This window comes from Protopterus annectens, chromosome 1.part0, assembly GCF_019279795.1.
Source record: "Protopterus annectens isolate FY-2018-M chromosome 1.part0, PAN1.0, whole genome shotgun sequence".
Classification (NCBI taxonomy): Eukaryota; Metazoa; Chordata; order Ceratodontiformes; family Protopteridae; genus Protopterus; species Protopterus annectens.
The window spans coordinates 1,236,235,572-1,236,254,362 of NC_056725.1; the positions used below are offsets into that span (position 1 = coordinate 1,236,235,572).

Sequence of the window (18,791 nt, forward strand, 5' to 3'; positions counted from 1 at the left end):
GTCCGCAAGGCTATGGAGCGTATCATCATGGAACTTATAAACAATGACATTGGTAATCTCCAAACTCAGGACCCCACCCAGTTCGGGTTTGTAAAAGGCAGATCATGTCTCCTAAACCTGATAGACTTCTTTGAAGCAGTCACCAAAGCCGTAGATGAGGGTAAGGTGGTTCACACAGCCTATTTAGATCTCGCCAAGGCTTTTAGCACCATCCCCCACTCTGGAATTATAGATAAACTCACTAAACTAGGTATAAATCCCTATGTCACAAGATGGGTTGCCAACTGGCTCACTGACAGAACCCACACTGTGAAAGTGGCGGACTCCAAATCCAGTTTCAGACCAGTGACAAGTGGAGTACCACAGGGTTCAGTCCTGGGTCCTCTCGTGTTTGGTATCTACTTCTCTGAAGTACAGGCCAACACAGAAGGCTTTTGGCTAACGAAGTTTGCAGATGACTGCAAACTAGGAGCCATAATCAAAACTCCAAAAGATGTGGACATCCTACAAAAGGGCCTTGCTGAGACAGATGCCTGGTGTCAAAGCCATGGCCTCAAGCTCAATGCCAAAAAGTGCACTGTCATTCCTTTTAGTAAAAGCTCAGTACCCATGAACTACCACACAACACCGAAAGTGTGATAAGAGACCTTGGGACACAGGTGGACAGCAGTCTCTCCTTTGATAATCACATCGCCACAGTAGTCAGGAAATCCTTCTATGTGGCTCACAAAAGGTTTTTCATCCAGGAAAAAGGTCATTGTTCCCCTCTACTCGTCACTCATTAGACCCATTATAGAGTACAATGCCCCTTTTGGTATGTACTTTCCAAGACATCTACAACAACTGGAAAGGCCACAGAAATACCTCACAGAGAGGATTACCGGCCTCAAAGAGATGCCCTATGCAGACTCTCTCAAAAAACTGCAGCTTTACTCCGTTGCGTATCGCCTACTCAGAGGCAATCTCTGCCTAACACAAAGCTATGTCAAACCCAAAGCTTTTAGACATGCTCCACTTAAAGAAATCCCAATCCCTACAAGCTACACGCTCTAGGGACCTAAACCTCGTCACCACAATAAACAGAACATGCTGGAGGGATAGATTCCTGTCCCAGACTTCCCATACTCTGGAACAAACTAGCTATCTATATCAAACAAAGCTCCTCATTAGCACTGTTCAAGAAAAATCTTGATGATTGGATGGGAGATGGGAAATTCACCCCGGGGATCACTTCTGTGGCTCTGCTCGACAGTGGCACAGGAAAATAATTTTCTTGGGTGGCGAAAGCCAGGGTACCTTTGGCTAGGCTTAAATAGGCCCTAGGGCCAATAGCCTAGTACCTACCTATGAACCTATCATGTCTTCAGGACCTTGGATAACTGTGCAGAAATATCTGTATTTCTCAAACACTACTAACTCACATTAAATCACACATGACCCTAACCTGGAGTTTCTGGACATCTAAATAACCATTAATAAATCCAACCATTACTTCACTGCTTGCTAGAAATCCCCATTAAATGTTTATTTTTATTTTATTTATTTATTTTACATTTGTTGACCGGGATACTCTAACTGGATACATGTCCATTTTCAGTAGAGGCCCTGGGAGAAAAGCTACTGGAAAACATGCAAAAATTAATAAAGCTTAAAAAGTAAAAAGCAGTCATTGTTACATAAACATTATAACACAAATTAATTAAAAACTAAAAAATGTTTTTCTTTCTTTTCAGAAGATGTGCATAATTAAACTACTCAAAGGGAACAACAACAATAATATATATGGAAACAGATTTATATGCAAAACATAGTATATAGAGGCATTGTAGGGAGGATTGTAGTGGATGTAGGCTGAAAATAAGAGTTAAGGATAAAAGTTAGTCAGGGTTGGTACTGGAGCATAACCAGTGGTTATTGAGAAATAGTTTTAGATTGAGGTCTGAGATGTAAGGTCAGGTGGTAGTTGATTCCATACTTTTCCGACAGAGTTAGAGAACAAGGAGTCGCCTGCTGAGTTTTTTTATTTGGTAGTATTAAACAACATTTTGTTTGAGGAGCGTAGGTTCCTGAGGTTATTATATGGTTTAATGAGGCTAGAGAGTATTGGAGTGTTACTAGGTTGATACAGGGTTTTATGGGCTATTGTAATTTGGTGATATTGAAGCTGTTAAGAAATTCTAACCAGCCTAGTTGTTTTAGATTCAGACAGTGATGAGTTCTAAAAGGAGAGCTTGTAGCAAATCTAGCAATATTATTATAAGATATAGCTAGTTTGCTGAGATTATTTTAATAGAGGTTGGTGTATATGGGAGAAGCATAGAGTAGGGTTGAGATTAAGTGGGTTCTGGCTATAGCGGTCCTAGCTACTGGTGTAAGAAAGGGTTTGACTCTGTACAGGGATCCTAGTTTTCTGTTAACTAATTTTATTGTGGTATTTATGCGAGTATCAAAGTTTAGGTTATTGTCAATTGTAATTCCTAAGAGTTTAGTGGTAGGGTCAGGAGAAATAAGAGTACCATTATTGGATGCGAGAGTGACATGTAGAGGGGTGGACTTTTGGGTTGGTGTGAAGAGTAACAGTTTAGTTTTTTTGGGGTTGAGGAGGAGGCAGCGGTTAGAGAACCATTGTTCTACAGTGTTGAAAGCTTTTTGTGTAAGAGACTGAAGTTCAGGCTGGGAAGTGGTTGAAGAGATTATAGTAGAGTCATCTGCATATTGAATGCAGGTGGAGAGTGGAATGGCTAAATGAAGGTCGGTGATATAAATGGAAAACAGGAGTGGGCCTAGTATGGAGTCCTGTGGAACACCTAGTGAGATAGGAAGGTGATTCGATAGATTATTTTGCCACAGTACAGCCTGTTGTCTGTTTTCAAGGTAAGATGTGAACCAATTCATAGACAGAGGGTCAAGTGAAAGGGACTTCAGTATGTGTAGAAGGAGTTCGTGATTAACCATGTCGAAAGCTTTACATAAATCAACAAAGACTGCAGAGGAAAGAATGTTTTTGTTGCGGTTTTTGTTGATACAGTTTATGAAGAATAGCAGGGCAGTGGTGTCACTGTGGAATGGTCGGAAACTATGCTGACAGTTAGCTAGTAGGTTGTGATGGAGAAGGTGGTTAAGTAGTTGTTTGTGAATGCACTTCATTATTTTTGCAGGTGGGAAGAGTAGAGCTATGGGACAAAAGTTGGAAAAGTCATTGGAGTTCCCACCTTTATGTAGTGGGATGATATGAGAAATTTTCCAGATAGATGGGATAGTACCTTCCTTTATGGTTCTATTTATCAGTATGGAAATGGGATAAGCAATAGCTTTAGCTCCTTTTTGCAGGAATTCTGCTGGGAGTTTGTCAGCTGAGGGGGTGGTTGGTTTTAGCTTTTGGATTAGGGAGCAGATGTAGGATGTGGGTACTGGTTCTAAATGGAATAATGGGGGAGGGATGGTAGTGGGAGTAGGCAGATTAGAGGTATCAGGGGACAGATGGTTTGCAAGACTTTGGATAGTATCAGTGAAGAAAGAGTTGAAGGCATTGGCTGTTTGTATTGGATTGTCGGGGTTGGAGCCTAGAGGGTTAGGGGTGATAGTTTTGCTTGGGTATAGAAGTTTGTTAATACTAGTCCAAAATTTTTGTGGTGCTTTGAGGGAGGATTGTTGTAGTTGGAGATAATAGTTCTTTTTGTCTAGTAGGATGGCTTTTTTTGTATCATTTCTATGTTGCCTAAAGGTTTGATCAGTAGGATTCTTTGTAGTATGCCATTTTGCCCAGAATTTGTTTCTGTGAAGGATTAGTTCTCTAGTATTATTCGAGAGCCAAGGGGCTGGTTTAGTCTTATTTCTAATAAACCGCGTTGGGGCGTAGTTGTCCAGGATTGTTAAGAAAGTGGAGTTAAAGTATTCAACCGCATTATTTATAGGGAAAAATTTTAGAGATGTCCAATTGCATTGTTTAAGTTCTGTTTTGGGGTTAAAATGTTGTTTGGTGCGCACTGTTCTGATAGTGTTAGGGATGGTTAGGCTGGTTTTATGTCTGATAATATATATCAGCGAATGGTCACTTAGGTCATCTGGAAGGGTTCATGTTGTATAAGTTTGATGAGGACTATTAGTGAGTATCCAATCCAAGGTACTTTCTTTATGGTTAAGTCTATTAATTCTGGTGGGGGAGTTTGTAGCTTGTGAGAAACCATAAAGGTTAATAAGGTTGGTGGGGTTAGTGCTGCTACATGAATTCCAATCTATATTAAAGTCTCCCAAGACTATGGTTTCTTGAGGGAGGTTAGAAGAAAGCCAATTTAGAATGTATTCGAGTATACTATTGTTATTTCCTGGGGGAAGATAGGAGCAGATGATGTTTATGGCTTTGTGTGTGTTAAGCTGGAATTTAGAGATAATTATTTTGGCACTATTTTCTAAAGGTAGGTTAAGATTTACAGTGCTAACTTGTAGTTCTGCTTTGTAGAGAATTGCTACCCCTCCACATTTTTTGATTGTGAGGCCTAGTCGAATGATGCTATAACCTGGGGGTGTGATTTCATTGTCTTTTATTGTGGGTTTAAGCCATGTTTCTGACAGAGTATGTCAAACTGGTGGACATCTAGAAGGGCATGAACTTGAGCTATTTTATTGCAGATACTACGTATATTTAGATGAGCAATAGAGAGTGAATTGGAAGGTTTGGTTGGTAGTAGGGGGCTTGTTTTGTATTAGTTACAGTTTGTAGTGGTATGGGTAGAGTTTGGGCCAGGGTTAGGATGAATGTTCCCATCTATTAGGGAGTGGAGGAATGTAAAGTTCTTAGGTTGGAGAGGCTTACAATAGTAGTCAAACAATTTTTTTAGTTTTTAGGTTGCTACATTTGATGTGTACTAGTCGGTGATATTTAGCTAGTAAGTAACTGGGTTTGCAAGTGAAATTTAGGAAGTTTGGAGATATGGCTAGTGTTGGCGTTAAAGTGTGTTTGGAAGAGGAGGGTACAGTAGAGGGTTTGGTTCATAGGAGGCTAAGAGGTAGGTGGTGGTTAGAAGCAGGTAGGAGTGAGACCACTATCAATAGTTGTAATTGGTATGGCATGATTGAGAAGAACTTAATACTGATAGTGAGGTGGGAATTTAAAGTTGAGATAGGTTTTATAGGTATGTTAGGATGTGTGCCAGTAGGTGGTGTATATTACCAAAGGGGATGAGAGATAAAGTAACAGTGGGTGTGTTTTAAGAGATTGAGGCTGGGTGTGGTAAAGATGAGATTTGTGTGATTGGAGTAGGTTTATAGGGGGTATGTCTATACAGGAATAAATGTAGGACCACTGGGGGTGGGTGAGAATTGGGGGCAGGGTAGGGAAGTGGAGTGAGCCTCAAGGGCGAACAGAGCGGGTAGAGACAAGAGAGTGGACTATCGAGGATGACAATCTGTAAAGTGGGAGAATTCTGCAGGTAAGTCTGAAAGTGAGAGAATGCAGAAGTAAGTTAAGAGGTTAGTAAGAGGTAAGTACGGATGTCAGAGAGGTAGAGTGTGGTTAAAGGAACCCTAGGACAAGGGTGAGAAAGGTAAAAGAGTAAGTCTGTGAAAAGTAGAAGCTGAAAAACAGGGTTGGGGAGGTATAGTAAAGAAATATGTGTAGGAATTGATATGCAGAAAGCTTATGGTAAGGCGCCACCTAGTGGCCAGTCACTTAATTGCAGCAAATTGTTCTCATACAAGGGTAGCAGGCTACGGGAGAGAGGGACGTCAGGGAAGAAGCGACAACAACCGACGCCGGACCAAGACATTGGAATTCCGGCCGGCTGCGGGACCGCCTGACGACAGGATAACCCAAGTGTGATGACTGCAGCAGGGTAACACGATGAACATCTGATCAGGCTGACAAGTGTTAAGTTTCAGCTAGCTTCCTTTGACAATATGAGGAACTTAATTGCCAACTTTTTTTTCTTCACAGACTATCATCTTTGATCCCTTTAATATATTCTGTTTCAGGTACCAAAAACCCTCTACAAAATTCTTATGACACTGCTGCTGCTGGTGTTTCTAAAGCAGCTGCCACTGCGTAAGTGATGAGAAGACTTGCCTGGCTACATTCTCAAATTAACCAGAGGAAATCAAAGTGGAGTTACTGAATGCTCATCCTGGATAGAGAGGTATTATTTGTCCCTTCCTCTGCTGAAGTATTCAAAAGATTTGATGAAAGGGAAAAGTTAATTAAGGGGCTTACCAAACATTTCAATCCTCCATACTGTACCACAAAAGATGGTTTTGTCAGAAAAATTACTGCAGAGTCTTTATAGTTTGAGGAAATTTGTGGATCCAGAGTAGCTTACATTATTTCACACACTTTCCAGGGTTAGGGGGGCAGAATGTCAGGAAAACTACTGGATGCAAGGAAAGCGCTGACTAAGGCTTGCAAAACAAGATGAAAAGCTGCAGGTTGAGGAAAACCTACCTGTAGTAAATCATAGTAGTGTCCTTGTCAGAACTCTAGCACTACATTATGTTCCTACTGAAATAATCCCTTCATTCTGGCAACAGCACCAGAAAAATAATTTTTTCAACTGGGAAAAGTGAAGAAAAAGCAGACAGAAAAAAATCCTCATTGTCATATTCCCCATACTGTGGAGTAGTAATTTAAGAATCTATCCTTGTCCCTTAAACTGAGAATCACAATCTAACAAAGAAATCTTTGAAAATGAAGGGTAGACTCAGGATGCAAGGATTGAAAAGTGGCTTTAAAAGTACAGTTTTGTACCTACCATAAATGTAGATGTTAGAGTGTTCCACTGCTGCAGTCATCACACTTGGGTTATCCTGCCGTTATCTCGGCCAGAGTTCCAAAGTCTTGGTCCGGCGTCGGTTGCTGTCACTTCTTCCCTGATGTCAGTGCGCCAGGGGTATTTAAGAGGCATCCAACGCCATTTTCTTCAGTTTTTCTTGCCCCAGATGTCAGGTGCCAAGTAGGTAGGCAATACATATTGCTAATTAAACAAGTAAAGGAAATAAAAGGAATACCTTTCATTACAAGCAAATACACCACAAAGGTTGTTCAAGATAGAAAGGTATAGACAAGTTCAGCTAGGTCAGAGGGGATGGAGGGAGGGTAACCTGGACTGCAGCAGTGGAACACTAACATTTATGGTAGGTACAAAACTGTACTACGTTCATCATTTTGCACAGCTGCAGTCATCACACTTGGGTTGAATCCCAAAACTAAGGACGGGTGGTGGAAGTAAACAGGGTTTGGAGAAGCTAGTAGGCCCTGCAGAACTGCAGTGGCAAAGCCAGCTCTGGTTTTAGAGTATAGAGGTAGATGATAGTGCTTGGTGAAGGTGTGCACTGAACTCCAAGTTGCAGCCTCCAAAATATCCTTGGTTGGTACCCCTCTGAGAAAGGCTGCTGATGTAGTTGTAGCCCTGGTGGAATGGGGCCTAATGTTAGCAGGGACAGGTTTCCCATGATGTGTGTAGCAGAAACGGGTACAACGTCCTATCCATTTTGAAATGGTCTGTTTTGAGATGGCTTTTCCTTGTGAGCCTGCAGCATAGGATACAAAGAGCTGATCAAATTAGTTTTATCCAAGTAGTAATGTAATTGCCTGTGAATGTCCAAGGAATGCAGAAGCCTTTCTCCTTTGTTCTGGGGGTTTGGGTAAAAGGTGGGCAAATGAATGGTTTGGTTTAGAGCCACACTGGATACCACCTTTGGCATAAAGGAATGGTTAGTTCGTAGAGCGACTCTGTCTGTGAAAAATGATGAAAGGCTCCACTGCCATTAGGGCCTGTAGCTCTGAGACTCTTCGTGCTGAAGTTATTGCTAGCAGCAGGGCAGTTTTCCATGATATAAACTGTAAATCAGCTGTAAAAGCTGGTTCAAAAGGTGGCAGAGTAAGCTTTTCCAGGACAAAGTTGAGATTTAATGGTGACTGTAGTCGGTCTGAAGACACCTTCTGCAACTGAAGGCGTTTCAACTGCACCGGAATCACCTTCAGGCCTGGAGTCGGAAGGGCCTAAAGATGAAGGTTGTGTAGACCTAGAAGTGTCCGCTTGGGAATTGGAAGCAGTCTGAGGTTCTAAATCTGCGGTCGTCAGGGGCTGCGTAGGCACCTCACTGAAAACCGGAGAACCGGCGACAGTCCCAGCAGAGGCCTCTGAGTCTGGTTTGGGTCTCGGCTACCTGTCCTTATCCTTGCGTTTTTTATGCATTCCGGTCGGTAGCTCCGACGGCATGGTATAATTAAATTTCCGACCAAAATAATGTCGGGTGAAATCAAGCAGATGTTTTATAGTTGGTTTATTAAATCTAGCGCAAAACCGACAACCTGTGACGTCGTGGTCTGGGCCTAGGCAAGGAATACAATAAGAATGAAAGTCCTTATGAGGTATTTGCTTCTCACAAGAAATGCAATTGTTAACTTTTTCTGACATCGGACTGAGGCAAGAAAAGGTTCCCCAACGGGGTACTTAGCTTTATTGAAGACTTCGGGCTGAAATTTGATTTGAAAATCTCAGGAGTCGGCCGACTGGCACTTGCGAACTGCTTCAGCTGCGGGCACCGCGTGGCAAGGAAGACTGAAGAAAATGGTGTCAGATGCCTCAAATACCCCTGGCGCACTGACGTCAGGGAAGAAGCGACAGCAACCGACGCCGGACCAAGACTTTGGAACTCTGGCCGACTGCGGGACTGCCTGACGGTAGAATAACCAGTGTGTGATGACTGCAGCAGTACAACACGATGAACATCAAGCCTTTCGCAAAACCCAGACAGTCCTCCTCGTCTGTCTGACGTGATGGGGACATAGGTGAAGGAAACTGCCTAATTTTTGATTTCTGATTCCTGGGAGACCCTCCAGGATAAACAGAGGCTTAAAAAGGTCCTTTTCCTGTGAATCAAGCACCTCAAAGCAGGTTCTCAAAGGAACAATGTCTACTCCCTTCATAGATGCCAACGTGACTGCTTCTCTCTTGCATGAACAAGATGGCAGAACAGCCAGTAAGGACGAGAAAGCTTTTTGATCCTTAGTGGCTTCCTAAGGAGCAACACCAGAGGAACCGAGAAAAACTACCAAGTGGTCTAAGGAACCAAATATACGGTCACTGTGGAGTCATCTACCGGAGGCTGAGGTGAAAAGGAAGCCAGAGTCAAGATCAAAGCCTCCCATACAAATGTTCTCTTCTTACGGACTGGGGAAAGAATGACAGAGGAGACAGGACCTAGGGTCTATACCTCTACCAAAAACGTGCGTGACAAGCAGGTAGCACAGCCTTAGAGTGGCGTACTTTTCTAGTGACTAAAAAAGTAAGGTGCGAGGTAAAATGTTTTAGTGACAACCACCAAACATTTTAGCTCCAACCCCCAGCAACAAATCCTGACAGAAAAGTTAAATTTTTCCTCACAAGAAAATGGCAAAATTGGAAGGTATTCTCAAAACTGTGTTCTTATTTTCCAACTCTGAAGAAGCGATAACCCATCAATTCCGCAAAAAAACAGAGCAGAGAACACTCTTGCAAGGCAAGAAAATTCTGAGAGCTTGGTGCCCCAACCACTAACCTTCTCACAGGACTCTCCTTAAGGCATACAGTGGTTTGGGCAGGTGAAAAGTGCCCTTACGCTTTGGAAGCTGTCTGGTCATCCAGTCCATGAAAGGCTATGTCCCATACAGCTCAGCCTTCTGCAAAAGTGATCTAGTGATGATCACCACTCATCTCCAAAGGGGAATAATGGCAGCATGAAAAATAATGCCATGGATTTTTTAAAAAATACCATAATTGCAACACTGGCCAATATTGCCAAGTAATGCAAAATGAAGCAACAGCCAGGACTAATTCCAGGTCCTGGAAGGCCTACTGGGGAGCAGGGTGAGCAGAAGATTAACTCCACTGGGCAATGTCCAACTCTCTTCTTGGCAGGAGGCTAAAAAGCTAAACATAAAATGTGATGGTCTCTTTTTGGCTACTACTTTCCAGTGTTCATCTCCACAAATGAAGTGCAAGTCACAGAAGGCAAGCGTCCCTACCACTTAAAGACGGAGAAGGGCAAAAAAAGAAAAAAAAAAAAAACTCACAAGGGTATTTCTGTCAAAAAAAACTTAACACAAGTTAGGATTGATTAATCAGCATTAAAAACACAAGAAATGATTTAGTGTTAGGGTTTCCCTATACTAAATTAACACCCTACCATCCCCTCACCAAAACAAAGCACATATAGCTAAATTTCAGATCTAGTACACAAATTACACACACAATTTCACACCATGATACACAGTGTGTGCTTACTGCATACACGCATTTTATGTTGTGCATTTGCACACACAGACGTACAGACACCTCTGTTAAAAGTAGTGAAGATTTTTAGGAGTTGATGCAACTTATCCAGTAAACTGCTTTCAGTTGCATTTTAATTCAACAGAGTACACATAAAAGGGGCAAATTCTTGTAAGAGTCAGAAGTACATCCTAAGCTCAACATAACTATGCATGTAGTATAAACTGCAGGTCCAGGTGTAATTAATCCTAAAACTTGAAGATTACTTATACATGTGTACAGCTGTGTTCCGAAGGGTAAGTGTGAGAAATGAAAAAAATTCTCAGTGTAAAGATTAATACATAGGCTAACGGTACATGTGTATATACAAACTCAAACCCTTTGTGTAGTTGTAAAAGGCTTCCTCAGAATGTCACTAGACATCACCAAAATTTCTAAACACCGAGACTATTTTTTTAAAAAGGGTATGAGCTGTACCATAATGCAGCTTGAAATATTTTGCAGGGCAAAGGAAATGGGCTAGTTTAAGTCTTGATGCTTGGCTTTCTTTCAAAACACCAGCATTTATTAAATATTAATAAAAATACAAGGATGACTCAAACACATTTACTACTGCTACTTGGTGTCAGAAATTGCTTCCAGTTTGTGGCATGTGAAGAGCTGTATTCTGGAGTTAATTTAATTTCAGTTTTGCATGCCTCAATTAATTTGGTGATGCCCACAGAAATTCTAAACAAGCATGGGTCCTGCTAAAACATAGTTAAAACTTGCCAAAGATCTTCAGTGCTCAATTTACTGTGCAAGGGGCATTATCATGCACAGAAGACTCTGCAAGCAAAACTGTTACTTTGCAGCCTGCACCAGAAAACAAGAGAGCAGAATACAAGTGTAGAACAAATTTAAAGCAGGCATCCTACCCGACCCATGCAACCCTCCCAAAACCCTTTAAACAAAAAACAAGAAACTTACCGAGTCCACTAAGAGAAGCCAGTGCACTGGACTGTGCCAGCTGCTTTGCAGGAGCTTTGTATCACATCAACAACAGGAACAACAAGTTAACACAAACAGCCACGATTTCAAAGTCATGAGAGACTACGGCACTGATAAATTCTACTACTACTGCTTTACAGGGGAGAAAAAGAACATTAGAAACACAACATCCATTAAAAGAAAGACAATGTCAGCACATTTGTAAACCACCTTCATAAGTCTAACATGAAAGTGCACATTCATCATTTATTAGCAATAAAACCTTACTGCAATAAATAAAATGTCACTAGGCTTTGTTTGCCCATTGTCAAATTCTGCTTTCCAAGTACCCCTTCTCCAGCAGTAATGCAGAAAAATCAAAGTTCCTTTACGTCTTTCATATTCATCAAGCTCTCTTACTACTCAATACTATCAACTTTTAAAAATAGGCACTCATTTGTTTGCATAACAATGGTATAACAGCTATCTTTACCCCAAAAACTGTGCTCCTTTTATGTAGCCTTTCCTTAACTCTTTTAGCACTCTTTTAGCATACAAGCACTGAAAGTTATCCATGATGTGATTTTTACAAATGGGGAGATCAATGAGAAACTAGCCTATTTAAGTACACAGACTATTATGAGCCCTCCAAAATGTCTGCTTTGCATTAACAACTTTAATTAAGCTTCTTCACCTTACTAAGCCTACCTTAACTGCCCATATATGTTGTTACAGAGCATAGCAGAATCCCACCAAAATACTTCAAATGACACACAGAGGGCAACAGGGCTGCAGGCACCATAAGAATATAAAAAAGATTGCCAAAACATGTACTTGTTACACTTCCTAGGACCATGCCATACCTTAACTTGTACCTGTGCAATTACCAGAAAGACAGTACTTTTCCTCATTGTTGCGTTCCATTGCATATATAATCTTAAGTGTACTCCTTGACATGCATTTCTACTTCATGCACAGATGTGTATTTACAAATTATATATATATAGTCTAATTGTGTAAAATCTTACCATAACCATAGACGTCCTTCTGTTCCATGCTGCAGTATTCTTACTGAGGGATCCTCCACTCAGCCGACCCGAATGTCAGATACTATACAAAAGCTTAAGCCTGGTTACTGCTAGTACATGGGCCGTCACACGCAGGGCCATAAACCGGAGGACTTAAACGTGACATCGACATTCACAAACTTCAGAAATGACTGCCCAGTCAGACAGTCTAGGTAGTGTCAAATGATGTCCTCTAGACAGGTGAAATGCAACTGACTGCCCAGTGCGACCATACTCTTTGTAGTGCCCCATGATGCCCCAAAGACAGGTGATAGATAATGCAGGGGGGATAGGTGGGGAGGGAAGGAATACTGCAATATCGAAGAGAAGGACATCTATGGTTATGGTAAGATTTTACACAATTATTCTATGCCCTTCTATTCTCATGCTGCAGTATTCTTACTGTGGGAGAGTAGCACCGCTTAAGGAGGAGGAAGAGTGGAGGAAGATGTAGTGGATTCTAGAAATGCCTGCAGGATTGCCCTTACGAATCCTGCTCTGGCTCTGGAGATATGGTACAGTTTGTAAAGTTTGGTAAAGGTATGTACTGAGGACCAGGTGGCTGCCTCAAGGATGGCAGTTGTGTCCAGGCCTTTGAGGAAGGCCCCAGAAGAGGCTACTGCTCTAGTAGATTGTGCCCTGACCGCCTGATGCAAGTACTTTCCATGGTAGGAATAGCAGAACAGATAGTTTTGTTTCAATACTACCTTGCCCGAGGCCCTGGGATGGAAGGACACAGAGTTGATTAAATGTTCCAATGGTCTTAGTTTTGTCCAAATAGAACCTTAGCTGCCTGTGGACATCAAGGGAGTGCAGTCTTCTCTCACTGTCATTTTTAGGAGAGGGAAAGAAGGTGGGTAAGTGAATAGACTGATTTAATGACAGTTCATTGACCACTTTGGGCATGAAGGAGGGGTTGGTGAGCAGGGTCACCCTATCTTTGTGGAAGACAGTGTAGGGAGGGGATGCCACGAGCACCTGCATCTCTGAGACCCTTCTGGGTGAGGTAAGGGCTACCAACAGGACCGTTCCATGTGCACATCTGCAGGGATGCAGAGCTGGCTGGCTCAAAAGGGGCAAGTGTAAGCTTTTCCAAGACAAAATGTAGGTCCCAAGGAGGTGTGATAGGCTTCCTTGGTGGCCTAATGTGCAAGATCCCTTTTAAGAATAGTTTAACATCCAACCTTTAGAACAGAAAAGAGTCCAAGGGTAAGCAGACAGAGATGACAGATAAGTGAATTTTCACTGAAGAGTATGAAAGGTCTGATTTTATAAGCTCACACACACACAGGCTAAAACTAGAGGAATATCTGCTTGAAAGGGGGTCCCTATGTCTTTGGAGACACCATTTGGAGAACCTTTCCCATTTGGAAATTTAGAATCTCCTTGTGCTGGGTTTCCTGGCCTCCTCCAGGATAGATAGCATGTCCTCAGTGTAGCGGTGTCTGAAGGGGACTAAAAGTTTATCACTCAGAGGGTCAAGCAAAGCATCTCCAAGTGTGGATGAATGAGAGCTCCCTTCTGCTGTGCGAGTAGATCCACCCTGTGGGGCAACTTGTGGTGACTGCCCTTGGTGAGGGATTAAAGAAGAGGGAACCAATGCTGCCTTGGCCAACAGGGAGTCACCGCCAAGATTTTTGTCAACTCCCTCCTGATTTTCAGGAGGACTTTCTGAATGACAGAAAAGGGAGGGAAGCCATACAGAAACAGTCCCTTCCATGAGATGGTGAAGGCGTCTACTCTCCAAGCTAGTGAGGAGGGATCCTTGGCATAAAAGGTTTTCAAAGGTCTGTTCTGGGGGAAGGCAAATAAATCTATTTGGGGTGTGCCCCATTGGTGGACAATGTCTAGAAATACTTCTCTATGCTACATCCAGTCGTGATGGAGAGAATGATCTGTTGAGAGCATCTGCTTGGTGGTTGTCCTTGGATGGAATATAGACCGTTTTACAGGAACAGGCAAGCAAAAACTGAGGGTAATGCTACTCAATGCTAGAAGTCTAAATCTCACAAATGCACTCACTCGAGGCACTCCTTAAAATGGAGAACATCGATATCTGTGCAGTGACTGAGACCTGGTTCAAGGCTCCAGAGAGCACCCCTGCACTACCAGGCTATAACTCATATCACACTTTTCGGCCATGTAACCTGGACCAAAATACCAAAGGCGGAGGTGTGTCCATATTCATTAAGGATATCCACACCTCCAGGCTAGTTGCTCAGCATCATGCAACCAAGTTTATCCAAGTGCAACTAACGCTGGGCAAAACTGCAATACAAATTGTAGCTTGCTACAGATCCCCCACCATGCCCCAGGATTCCCACTCCTCTTTTTTTGATGTACTGGAAAATATTAGAGTTCAACCAAACACCCTAATAATGGGCGACTTCAACTACCCCACCATTAATTGGGAAAAGTACTTGTGTACCAAATCCTTAGCTCAACGCTTTCTGGAATTCATAAACTCCAATGCCCTGTATCAACTTATCCACACCCTCACCAGGGGCAACAATATCCTAGACCTAGTCATTACCAACATGAGTGACCGATGTTCCACACCTAAAGTCAAATCCTCGGTCCAAACCGACCATAAGCTAATCACCCTTGATATCCACATCCCACCCCCCATTAAGGAAACCATGGTAAAAAATTTCTCCAAAGCCAACTTCATGCTTAAGACAGAAGTGGTGAACTTCATGACACCCATGCAGATGGACAATACAGTTACAACTGCTGAATCCAACACAAATGCACTCTATAAGCACTTACACGAGTGCATGGATCGTGCTATCCCAAACAGAAAAAATACGCTATCCTCCAAAAAAAAGGAATCAAATCTGGTGGTCCCCTGCCATAAACAAACTGTACAACAGAAGGAAGAAACTGTTGCAAAAGAGAGTAAAATCCCATGAGTGGAGGAGCTCCCTGGTCAGCCTCAGTAAGAAGCTGAGATCCCTTATAAGATCCTTCAAAGCTAGTTACGAAAACAATATCGCCACTAATTCTAAGGACAACCACAAAGCATTCTATAGCTATGTCAAAAATCTCAATGGCAACACCCAGATCTGCTCTGAGATGCAGCATAACGGCACAAAAATTACAGAACCAACTGATATTGCCAACATCCTGGCAGATAGGTTCAGTGCTAACTTTACCCACCCCACACCCCCTAAAGGGCCCATATCTACACAGGAAGAATGCAGAGTCCCTGTAATCACAACTACGCAGGTAAAAGCTGCATTCTCTAAATCCAAAAACACAGCATCCATGGGACCGGACAACATCCCAGGCTGCGTTTTACACAAACTTCAGAACGAACTGGCTCCCCACTTAAGCACCATGTTCAATAACAGCCTCGCATCAGGCTTTGTGCCCACTGAATGGCGCACAGCAACAGTTACCCCATTCCACAAAGGGGGAGCCACCACTGATCCCAGGAACTATTGACCTATTTAGCCTGACGAGCCTGGTCTGCAAGGCCATGGAACGTATCATCATGGAACTCAAACAAAGACATTGGTAACCTCCAAACTCTGGATCCCACCCAGTTCGAGTTTGTGAAAGGCAGATCATGCCCCCTGAACCTGATCGACTTCTTTGAGGCAGTCACCAAAGCCATAGATGAGGTGCATCCATTTGTAGGGGGCCTGGTTGCAAGAAAGGGAGAAATGCCTGCAGGGCTAGCTGAACTGCAGTCACCTCCCTTATGTCGATATGTTTTCTCAGGAGGGATGGTTGCCATAGGGCTTGCACCTTGAGGCCATTCCTGGTAGCACCCCAGCCCAGATCTGAGGCATCTGTGTGCATGCAATGAATTAGTGTGGTGGGTTGGAGGGGCAGGACTGGGTTCAGTTGTATCTGTTGAATCCACCACTTCAATTCTGTTTTTAAGCATGGCAGGAAAGGTATTTGGTAGTCTAGTGGGTGGCTGTGTTGGGACCACACATTCTTTAGATACTACTGTAACTTTCTCGTGTGCATCCTGGCTAGTGGCAACATAGGCATGGTGGTTGCCATAAGGCCCAGTAGGCGCATGAAATGCCTGGCTCACAAGTGGTTGACCTGAGGGAGGTCTTGGAAGTGGTTGATCAGGGAAGTTACCTTGTCCCTGAGGGAGGAGAGCCTTCATCAGGTCTGCCCATATCCTGCATCCCAGGAAGGTTTTGTCCTGTGCTGGGGAAAGGGATGATTTTGTGAGGTAGACTATGAATCTCAACCCCTGCAGCAGAGACATGGAGAACAACAGATGACTTTTGAGGGTGTCTTCCCCTTCTGCAAGGATGAGAATGCCATCCAGGTAGGGGTAGATTTGAATGCCCTTGGTCCTACAGTAGGCTATGGCTGCAGCTAGACATGTGAAGACCCTTGGTGCAGTGGATAAACCACAGGGCAAGACAGTAAATTGAAAGTGCGAACAAGGTCCAGCAAAACGTAGGCACTTCCTGTGGTTTTGATGTATGGGAATGTGGAGGTAAGCCTCTTTCAATTCCAAAATGGCCATGAAAGCCTTGGGTGGCAATAGTGGAAGCAGGTTTTGAAGGGATAAGCATTCTGAAGGAGGGGACTTTCAGAAAGTGGTTTAAGAAGGATAAATTCAGGACTGGCCTCCAAAGGCCATCCTTTTTTGGTACCAGGAATAACCTGGAGTAGAAACCTTTTCCTTCTTGGCCTGGTGAAACACGTTCTATGGTTCTATGAGCAAGAAGGTCCTGGATAATGTGAAGGATTACATGAAGTTGGTTCTTGGGAGGAAAGGGGCTGCCCTGTGGTGTAGGTTTTCCTGCTAAGACAGGAAATATCCTTCTTCCACTATTACCAGGACCCAGCAGTCTGAGGTGACTTCTTTCCAGAGGGGAAGACAGTGAGAGAGGCGGGGTGGGGGGGGGGGGGTTGAGACAGTCACAGATTATTATTTCTGTCCTGAAAGGGCTGCCCGTTGGTGGGCTGAAAAATTGCTGTCCTAGAGGAAGATTGTCTCCTGGTCCCTTTCCTATGTCTGGAAGATGAAGAGGTGGCTGAGGCATGGGCTTTTCCGATGGAGTTCTTTGCAGGATAATTTCTGTAAAATGTTGGCACTGGGGAGAGAACTAAGTGTTTTATATCTTGGAGTTCTTTGCTCCTCTCCTGTAGGTTCTTAAACAGGTCTGCAGACGGTTTCCCAAACAAGGGGTTATTATCCAGAGGTGCATCCAAAATTTTAGAGTCTTGAGGCAGTGGGTGGAGCCTAAGTCATAAGTATCTGCGTAGCACAGATGCAGCAGATCTAGCAGAGGCCTCTGCTGCATTATAACAGCATTTTATAGAATGCCCGGCAACCTGAGATGCCGGGGACAGTTTAGATGCATTTCTGTCTTGTTAGGGGAGTCAGGCAAAGAGGACAGTAGGGATGAAGCCTGTGATACCAAATCTAGGCCATATTTCACCATATGGGTCTGGTAGTTAACTGCCTTAAATGCTAGAGTGGAAGAGGTATACATCTTCTTGCCCAACCTGTCCATTACCTGGCTATCCTTGCCAGAAGGCAGGAGTGATGAGGATGGAATAAGTCTTGACTGTTTGTCTGGGGTTACTATCACAGCAGGGTCTGTCAAAGGGAGCTTTACCAGAAATTTGTGGTACTCCGGGACCTTACAGAAATGATCAGGCCTCTTGGGAGCAGGTGGTTGAGTCTCAGGGTTTTTTGAGACCGATGTGAATGCATCTAGGTATGCTGGAATCACCGGAAGGATAGCTGATGGGGAGGGTGATTCAACCTGGAGCAGCTCAAAATGCCTTTTTGAATTTTTGTCATCTGGGTTTTATCCCATTTAAAATACTCCCTCATTGTTGTGATAGTCTCTCCAAATGTAATGTCTTCAGGAGGAGAGTCGCCCTCAATGGAATCCTCATCTGCGGAGGAGTATTCCAAGGGGGAAGCTATTTGGGATGAGTAAGTAACTGACTGATCTGAGGAGGAGCATTAGGCTTCTTCCTCCTGTGAGACGGAAGGAAGGATAGAGGTAGCTGAGGCAGGTGTCGGGCTTAGTACAAGCAAGGTGGGTGCTGAGGAGAGTGAAGGCCTAAGGGCCATGAAGGTCTGCAGCAAAGACTGTGAAAAGGACTGCCAGTCTGGTTGTTCCTCCAAACAGCAGACAAAGGCTTGGTCTTTTGTCTCATTTTTAAAGGAGTTGATTTAGTAGACGCTGTGGGCCAAGTTTCAGGGATCTGGCCTAAAGAGGAGGAATCGAATCTTGGATCAAGGAAGGTTGTTCAGTGGAGCTTGGTTCCCCCTCAACTTTGGCAATAGCTGACATCGGGATAACCTCCATGGACATGCCTACTGGTACTTTGGAAGCGCCTTCCTCAAGGGTAGACGCAGAGGTAGTCGGTTCCTGCAGAAGTCCCTCAACCCCTATATCGGCAGTTGGCAGGCCAACCGGCGACGGAGGGGCAGAAGTGGTAGACCTTGAAACTTTGGCCTTCTTTCTTGGCAGCTCTGCCTGGGCATCTGTCTCCAGATCTATTCTTAATG

At 43.5% G+C, this 18,791-nt stretch overlaps 1 protein-coding gene across 5 annotated transcripts in view; it reads right to left on the reverse strand.

Annotated features, from left to right (window-relative positions):
- The window catches only part of PNISR (PNN interacting serine and arginine rich protein), an 873,711-nt gene that overhangs the window by 194,810 nt on the left and 660,110 nt on the right, over positions 1-18,791 (reverse strand). For 4 of the 5 annotated variants that reach the window (XM_044065856.1, XM_044065842.1, XM_044065867.1 and 1 more), the window contains exon 10: positions 11,214-11,267. The exons of the other annotated variant lie outside the window; for it this stretch is intronic. In XM_044065856.1, coding sequence (XP_043921791.1) covers positions 11,214-11,267 — 54 coding nt within the window. The remainder of the gene's footprint in view (positions 1-11,213; positions 11,268-18,791) is intronic. 5 annotated transcript variants of the gene reach the window in all.